The 8,978-nt window shown below is 46.5% G+C and overlaps 1 protein-coding gene across 1 annotated transcript in view; it reads right to left on the reverse strand.

Moving 5' to 3' along the window:
- HLCS (holocarboxylase synthetase) overlaps positions 1-4,619 on the reverse strand; it is a 113,605-nt gene extending 108,986 nt beyond the window's left edge. The window contains exons 1-2 of the mRNA XM_058859783.1: positions 4,428-4,619; positions 1,298-1,450 (exon numbers count right to left, since the gene is read on the reverse strand). Of these exons, the coding sequence (XP_058715766.1) occupies positions 1,298-1,450; positions 4,428-4,619 (345 nt within the window). The remainder of the gene's footprint in view (positions 1-1,297; positions 1,451-4,427) is intronic.
- Positions 4,620-8,978: the final 4,359 nt, after the last annotated feature.

The raw sequence follows: 8,978 nt of genomic DNA on the forward strand, positions 1-8,978 counted from the left end.
AGAAGCAGAGTCCACCTGGATGGATTCACCTATCAAAGGCAATAAAATCATTCCCAAACCAGCTAATGCAGGTTTTCTCCAAGGAAATGTGTGCCCAGTGGGATCAGGACCAGAGGATTTGAGCAGGAAAGGTCCCACCAAGCTCCGGGTGCCTTGGAGCTCCATGAAGCCAAGGACTTCCCCTGAAGCAGCACTTCTGGATATCATTCCTGACTAAGAGGCTCCAAATCCATGTTCTGTCCTGGAACTGGCAGGGGGTGAAGGCACTCAAAGTCTGATTGCAGCCCCAAACCCAGAGCTGAGCCCATTCCCAACCTGCCCTCAGATAAATCTGTTTCCCAACCCCTCTGCTCCCCATGTTCACTCCAGCAGGGATCATCTCCTGGAAAAAGGGACCTGGAAGACACGGGATCCTCATGCAGGGAAGCAGACAGGCCATGAGCACCTGGGGGTGGGATCTCCTGGAACTCCAAGGAGGAGTCTGAAACCCGATTCCAGGAAACAAGGGTGACAGATGGCCCTTTAGGGACACTCAGGACAGTGTCCATGGCCCCAGGGGTGATCCCAGCATAGGGCAGAGCAGCCTGATTCATGGAAGAGCTCTGGAATCCCAGCAGGCAGCCCAGATGTTTTATTACAGACTTCACAGACACATCCTGACACTCACATCTGCCCTTTTCTCCCTTCCCTGGAGGCAGTGAGATCCATCTCTCCTCTCTCACAGCCTTCCAGTGCCTGAACGGGGCTTAAAAAAAGCAGAAGGATTTTCCACAAAGGCCACTGTCCCAGCTGCTCCCAGCCCCAATGTCCAGCCTGGCCTTGGGCACTGCCAGGGATCCAGGGGCAGCCCCAGCTGCTCTGGCAATTCCATCCCAGCCCCTGCCCACCCTGCCAGGGAACAATTCCTGCCCAAGATCCCAAGATCCAGCCCTGCCCTCTGCCACTGGCAGCCATTCCCTTCTCCTGTCACTCCAGCCCTTGTCCAGAGTTGCTCTCCTGGAGCCCCTTTAGGCCCTGGAAGGGACTCTGAGCTCTCCCTGCAGCTTTCCCTTCTCCAGGCTGAACAATCCCAACTTCTCCCAGTCTGGTTCCAGAGCAGGGGGGCAATTCCCACCCACAGCCAGGGAAAAACGCTACTGAAAAGTCTCAACAAAATGCCTCTGGGTCTGTTCAAAACACACAAAAAGAGCTTAATTATGAACAGTGATGTGAATAAAGCATTTTTACTTTTTACTCCAAATAACATCACAGCCCATCTGTAACCTCTTCTGAGCAAGAAACAAAGAGAGATTCTCACCTCCTTTGAAGAGTCAGGTCCTTTCTGCAAGTTCTCTGTCTGAGCAGAAATGCTTTCTGTCACAAAAGCGATGTGTTCTGCTGGCAGCAACTTCTCAGGATGAATAAAGGGAGAAACGAGAAGCACACTCCACCTGTTCAAGTCATCAAGGAACTGAAAGAAATGGGAAAAGAAAGTAAGCCTGAAGAGGAAGCAGCTAATTTAAGAATTCCTTTTTAAATTATGCCCAGCTTAAATTCAAATCTGACCCTCCAGCATTACAGGAAGGGTGATGATTATTCACATTCCACATGAGACAAAAAAAGGGACACAGTTCTGAGCCATTACAAAGGAACACTAAAAGTAAAACTGAAAGTGGAAAACCACGTTTTTAAGCCAACTCAAACCCCAGCTTTCAGCTTTACAGGAAGAGAGACTGGAATACAAACCCCCTGAGCTGCTGGCACTGTGACTCTTGTGGGACATTTGCCACTGGCAGCATCCCTCATTCACCTGATCCTCCTCTCCCATCCACACTGAATATTGAATCCTCAGGCATCTGCATCAAAATTCTTCATCCACTACGATTTTATATAAAATATAAAGAAATAATTCATTCAGAATCAATTCTTCCATAAGTTGTTCTACCCACCACTCAGCAGAGCACTGGACAAAAGTTTTCCTCATTAAATTAGAAGAGATTCTCTCTCTTGCCCTCACTGAGGAACAAATAAAGCTCAAAACCTGCAATCAGCAAACCAGCAAACACGTTTGAGACACCTCACAGCTTCTGAGTAAACTATTACATCAATTTTTAATTTTTCTGTAGATTTTGCATTGAACTTCATTTGTCTGACACACTGAAAAAATGGCAAACATTAGAAATAACTGTTTTGCTTCTGCCATACTACGAGCACATGCCTTCAGTAATTCCATGTAGAAGCAGGGGAGAATTCCCCTCTGGCACTGAATTCTAACACTAAATGTGTTGATCACTGCACACCTTAAATGAAACCACAGAATGCTGAGGCTCTGGGGGGCAGTTCACTGATCCAACCACCCTTGGTGAGCACAGAAGCTGCACAAACAAATACTGATTTCTCCCACAGGAAAGTGAACTGAGCTCAGGAAGCTTTAAAGCACCTTAAACATCCGATTTGGCTAAAGATCAAACAAACAAAAAAAAAAAAGCCTTTACAGGTTATGATTTATGACTTGCTAGTGTCTTAAGCAAGCTACTGATCACAGTCCAAGCTACTGAGAGAGCAAAGGAGCTCTGCTGGCTGCCTAGAAGCTAAAAAAAATAATCTTAATTAACATTTTATCTCTTCACAGGTGATGTAAAGAGCTCCCCAGCAATGCAGAGCCAGAGCCCTCATACCGAGGTGCAGCACAACAGGACCTGCCCCAGGGATTCTCGAACGCTGTCACCACGTATTTTAAAGAGACAAAAACATATTGAATAACAGCCCTGAGTCTATGCCAAACTTCATGTCAAGCTGCAGCTCCCTAGAGGGCTTCCCAGCTCCCAATAAACCGAGCAGATTATAAAATCAGTCTGCATGAATAGCACTGCAGACAGAAAAAAATGTGCTGGCTGTGCAAGGACTGAGGAGAAGCTGTTTTAGAAACTAGCAGTAGTGGAGCAAAGAGCAGAAATCAGCTGAAATCCTCTTCACAGAACAATAATCCAGAGGCAGAACTCCTCTAAACACAGCTTTGTTTTGTTTTTGAGAGCTTTATTGGAATGTGAATTAAGCATTTAACTTGGCTGTGAAAGATTCTGAGATTGCCACCATTGCTCTTGAGTGTGAAATAATCTGTTCATTAAATAGCAAAAAAAAGTTTTAAATAGAACCAACTCCATAAGCATTTCTAATCTTGCTTTCCCTCACTGCAAATGTTCTCTTTACCCACTGAACTTATGAAAAGCTTCTCTGCTTCCTGAAGAGCACTTAGCCACTGACACGCTCCATAAATCCCTTCCCAGCCATGCCTGGAACAACTGAAATAATTCCCAACCACACACACATCAACATCAGCAAAAAGCAGAGAACAAGAAAAGCCTTACCCAGACCAATACTGACATTTAGTGACAAATCTAGAGAAATCCAACATTCATTTAAATAAGCCAGACTAGCTGGGGGCAGTGCCAGGGGAGTTCCACTCCTAATCCTGAAAGTCAAGCAAGCTCACTTTCAGTTTTGCTTCCAGCAGTGCCAAGTGGAACTGGTTCAGGCACAGGATTTTTCCACTGTCATGGGCTGCCACAGCCTCCCCCACCCCTGCTCATTTGTTAAAAAATTGCCATTTTCATTTTTCACCACATTTTCCTCACTTAAAACAACATTTTGTCTGGGGAGGAGAGCACAGCCCTCAGTAACCAAAGGCCCAGTTCACATTCCAGGGCAGATCCAGCAACATTTTAAACTCCTGCCACCAATCTTGAATGCAAAAACACAGCGCATATTTTTAGACTGAAGCCTTTTGTGCTCAAAGTATGTTGCTGAAATGGAAAGAGGCTTTTCCCAGGGACGTGGAGTGGCAGGATAAGGGGGAATGTCCTTAAACTGAAAGTGAGCAGGTTTAGATGGGATATTAGGAAGAAAAGCTGTGAGGGTGGGGAGGCCCTGGCACAGGAAACCCAGACAAGCTGTGGCTGCTGGAAGTGGCCAAGGCCAGGCTGGACATGGCAGGGAGCTGGAACAGGATCATCTTTAAGGTCCCTTCCAACCCAAACCATTCTGCGATTCTATGAAATTCTACCAAGCTCTCCCAGCCAAGCTTTCCTATAATCATCGTCTTTGCAAAGCTGCACTTAATACATATACAAGCATATATATAAATATGAATTTGCAGCACCCAGAGCATCCCTCAGCCCATTTCCTATCCCAACAAGCTCCAGCAAGCAGCGAGGACAGGGAACCACACCCGAACTAAAATTTCCCACTAAAGCGACCGCTCGGGTGTCGCCTCCTGCTCCCCCCTGGCTGTGACAGCGCCTGGGAATTCCCTCCGCGCCTTCTTTTTCCCAATCCCAAATCCCTGCCCGCCACCAATCCCCAAAATCGAACCCCATCCCCGCTGCTCCGCGGGGCCGGGATGCGCATCCCCCGTTCCCGCGGCAACAGCCGCATCCCCGCGGTTCTACCTGCGCCTCGCCGGTGTAGAACACCTTTCCGCCGATGCGGAGGCAGACGCGCTCCTCGGGCTGCGGCTGCCGGGCGCAGAAGGTGAAGGAGCAGCGGGAGCGGTGCAGTCTCCTCACGGTGCTGCGGACGAGCGCGGCCGAGCGCGGCCCCCAGCGCGCCCACAGGTACAGGTAGCACAGCGTGATCAGCATGGCGGGCGCGCGGCCCCGCCCACCCCGCCCGCCCCGACCAATCGCAGCGCCGGGCGTCAGTGAGGGCGGGCGCGTTCTCAGCGTTGATTGGCTGGCGGGGCCCGGCGCGCGCGGAGCCCCGCCCCTTTTGCACCGTCGCTCCCCCCCCCCCCCCCCGTCAGTGTGAGGGGAAGGCGGCGGGGTCGGGACGCGGCGCTGCGGGCAATGCGCAGTTCTGCGGTGGATGAAAGTATAAGAGGGAATAAAGAGCGCTCAAAATCGTTAAAAGTCGTTCGGGGCGTTGTCTCTTTGCAGCGAGTTAGTTGTAGACGTGTTCTGGAGGAGGAAGAAGAGGAGGAGCAGGCGCAGTCTTCTCGTCCCCGGCGCCACGACTCGGCTTTTCTAGGAATCGCAGAATGGTTTTGGTTAAACGGGACTTAAAGATCACTCAGCTCCACCCCCTGCCATGGGCAGGACACCTTCTACTATTCCAGGGTGTTCCCAGCCCCAGTGTCCAACCTGGCCTTGGGCACTGCCAGGGATCCAGGGACAGCCACAGCTGCTCTGGGAAACATTTTCCAATGCCTCAGCACCCTCACTTAAAGAATTTCTCCTTAACATCCCATCTAACCCTACTTTCTGTCAGTCTGAAGCCATTCCCTGGCTCCTGGCAATTCCTGCAGCCCTTGGCAATTGTCTCTCTCCAGCTTTCCTGGGGCTCCTTCAGGCCCTGCAAGGCCACCCTGAGCTCAGCCCAAAGCTTCTCCTGGCCAGGCTGAACAATGGCAGCTGTGCCAGCCTTTCCTGCCAGCAGAGCTGCTCCATCCCTCTGCTCATCCTGGAGCCTCCTCTGGGCTCTCTCCAGCGGCTCCAGCTGCTCCCTGGGCTGGGATCCAGAGTTGGGGTTGGTCTCTCTTTAGGTGGGGTCTCACCTGAGCAGGGCACAGGGACAGAGTTCCCCCCTCACCTGCTGCTCCCACCAGCTGTGATGGAGCCCAGGATAAATCTTCTCCAAATCTCAAACTATCCTGATGGACAACAGGGAAGGATCTCATCTTCCTCAGGAATGACTTTACATTGCTACCTTACCTTATTCCCGGATTGATGGGGTCCTAAAGGCACAGCATTCCCTTTTGTATCCCACACAGAACCAAGAGAAGACACCTGTCCCCAGCTCCCATTCCTGAAGCCACCAAAGCCACAAATGGGTGCATTTAATTTCAGCTGGGTATTGGATTCACCAAATGAGAAAGGGCTGAACGCTGACTGGACCAGAGTGAAGAACAGCCTGGCAGGGAATAAAACTGTTGGATTAACATGTGCCATGTGTGCTGCAAACACAAATTGCTCCTTCAGAACTCACACCAGACAGCAAGTTACCCTTTACTCCTCCAATATATCTATGCACAAAAGTTATCAAATACTTTCTGAATTTTATAGGGCACGTAATCACAACACAGCTCTGGGATAGAAAGGTGTGCATCAGTCTGATCCCAGCAGATAATCAATCAACATGTGAGTGAAAAGAGGACATAGAACAAAGACGCAAAATGCAAGCCTACAAGAAAGAAGCCAACACCTACATTGACAGACACCTGACAGCTGTTTCCTGAACAGGGCAGGAAGCCACAACCTTTTTTTATTTTTCTGAACTCAAGGTCTTGTCCTGCACTTGGGAATTTAGTGCAATAGATATTCTAAAATAACAGTTCTATCCCTAAGTGGATGTCAAGCAATAGCATGCTGCCTCTGCAGATAAACAAGGAACAAATTGGCTCTGCTCTCACATTTCAAGTGAAAGGAGGGGAGGAAATGGATTTAAGTTGTGCCAGGGGATGTTCAGGAAAAGTTTTTTTTCTGTGGAAGAGCGGTCAGGCCTTGGGATGAGCTGCCCAGGGAGGTTTGGAGTCGCTGTCCTTGGGATTGTTCAGGAGGAGTCTGGATGTGGCCCCTGGGGACAGGGTTTGGGGTGGTGCTGGTGGGGCTGGATGATTGATCCTAAAGGGCTCTTCCAGCCCTGAGAATTCTGTGATTCTGTGATTGTCCAACCTTGAACATCTCCAGGAATGGGATAATATTTCCACAACTCACGGCACAAACAGATTACAGGTTCAGTTGTAAGGCCAGATATTTTAAGTAATTCTTCATCTCAGGCTTCAGAAACACCGATCTTGTGCTGCTGCCATATCCTGCCCTCCACAGAGAGGAGCAAATCTGCAGTGCTCCTCACCTGGCACCTCACACTGCTCCTTTGTGTGACTTCACCTCGTGCAGGAAATCCAAACACTTAATCGGGCACATCAAAAGAAAGAAAACAATCTCCGAAGCAAGCTCTCAACTCTGGAATTCACTTTCCCCTGGGTTAGTTCAACAGCACATGCACTGCTGACCCCGGGGTCTGCACAAAGCTGAGCTGTTTTTGTAACCTTTCCACGGACAGGAACGTGCTTGGCTTCAAATCCTGCACTGCCATCGAATGCAGCCTGCTCCACAATGAGCATTTTTTGATTTTTGAGGTTCCCCTACGCTGGAAAAGTTTATGAGGAAATGAGGAAACTGAATCAAAGCCTCACTATGCAAGGGAATTTAAAGCAGAACAGGCAAAACCAGTCCCTGTTTCAACACAAGCTCCCGCTTATGTTGGCATAAAGTTAATTTAGAGCTGTAAAGTTGCTGGAGGTTCTTCACTTTCTGTTATAGTGGAACTTGGACTTAATCGTGACAAGCTTTGACTAAAAAGTTCAGAATTTTAGATTGGGAAAACATTCTGTTGTTATTATTTTTATTATTAAACCGAGGTCTTGCACGCACCAGGGAATTTACTAAAACAGATTTTCTAAACTAAAATAACCATATCAGTCAACTCCTCTTTACAGGAGGGTGGAAGGAAGCCTTGGGAAAAACAGGGAATAATATCAGCTCTCAAAACTCCCAGCTCTGTGTAACCTTGGAGTAGCTGAGCTTCTGTTTTTGACTTGAAGGGAATATTTTGAGACTGGCCTTGCTGTGCTTTGTGACCAGCTGGTTCCTTCTCCTTCTGCTCCTTAAAAGCTTTTCCAAGGATTTGTCTGGGAGGAGCTTTGTCTGCTATCAGTGTCTGTGGTTTTTGGTTTGCTATCAGATATTATTCAAAACTATAAATGCTGTAGAGGTGTCCAAGTTCCCCAAATATACCAATTTATATTCTTGCAAATGCACAATTGCCTTCATGACAAAACTGCATAAAAGCCATTTCTCACAAAGATGAAAACCTCTTTTAATTAACACAAAATGATTAGCACAGGGGTCAATTTTCTGTAGAAGTTGAATCTGTGAAAGTTTTTCCCAGGTAATGTCAGATACCTGAACAATTCCCCTGACTTAATGGAAAACTTTTCTGATTCTGTGCTCTTCACCAAATATCAAAAATTAAACACCTTACATTAAAATCAAGTGTACTGCAAAAAGGAACCTGACTTTAGTTAATGATTTCCACCAAAATGCCAATTAAAGTTCTGTGGTTTGATTGATTTGTACTTTAAGGTAATACTCACATTTTTTTCTCCATGTACCTATATTTAATTACATTGCAGCTTCATCACCGAAGTTGTATTTTCAATAATTTTGTAATAAATTTGGTCTTGCAGGGCTTTATCAAGAGATTTAATTGATAATAACTTTGCATCTTCTGGAGTGTTACATTTCAGCAGTTCAGGCTCTAATCCTGCACTAATAGCCGTGTTGGCAGAGGAATAAATCAATTATCCTCACATCCAGATCTGATTGCAAGATCACAGGTATCAATTCTTCAATACAAACTTCCCTTTCAACTCTCAAGTAAAATCAAGACTAAATAAAACCCAGCTGCTGAAATTAAATATGTGGAGGTCAGACTGTAATTTAGCAAGATATTTAATTACACTTTAAGGTCACTTAAGAAGTTTGCCTTTTTTCCTCAGGACCTGTGCTGTTATTTAACAAATATTTTAGATTTTTAATATTGTTCACCATGTTCTTTGTTCTATTAATTGTACTGGTTTTGGTGCAGAAATGTTCAAAGGGATTGAGACTCTGCAAGTATTTTTTATTTAGAACAGGGCACTGTTTATTTATTTACAACTTCACAGGTATCACAAGGTATTTAAACATGGGAGGGAGTAGATTTAGTCTGAAGGTGTCCAATTCACACTAAATAATCTGGTCAGTAAATAAAATTATTTTTCCTTTTCTGGGAAGAAAGTTCACATTAAAATTTAGATTTTTTTTTTTTAGGATGTGGATGAATTTTCCCAAGACATGCAAAAAGTGCATTTCCAGAGTGTATCTAAGAAAGAGCAAATTTTGATTCTACAATAATCCTGAGAATTCTGTAAATTCACATTCAGTAAAACAGCACCAGAA

Source organism: Poecile atricapillus, chromosome 1, assembly GCF_030490865.1.
Source record: "Poecile atricapillus isolate bPoeAtr1 chromosome 1, bPoeAtr1.hap1, whole genome shotgun sequence".
Taxonomy (NCBI): Eukaryota; Metazoa; Chordata; class Aves; order Passeriformes; family Paridae; genus Poecile; species Poecile atricapillus.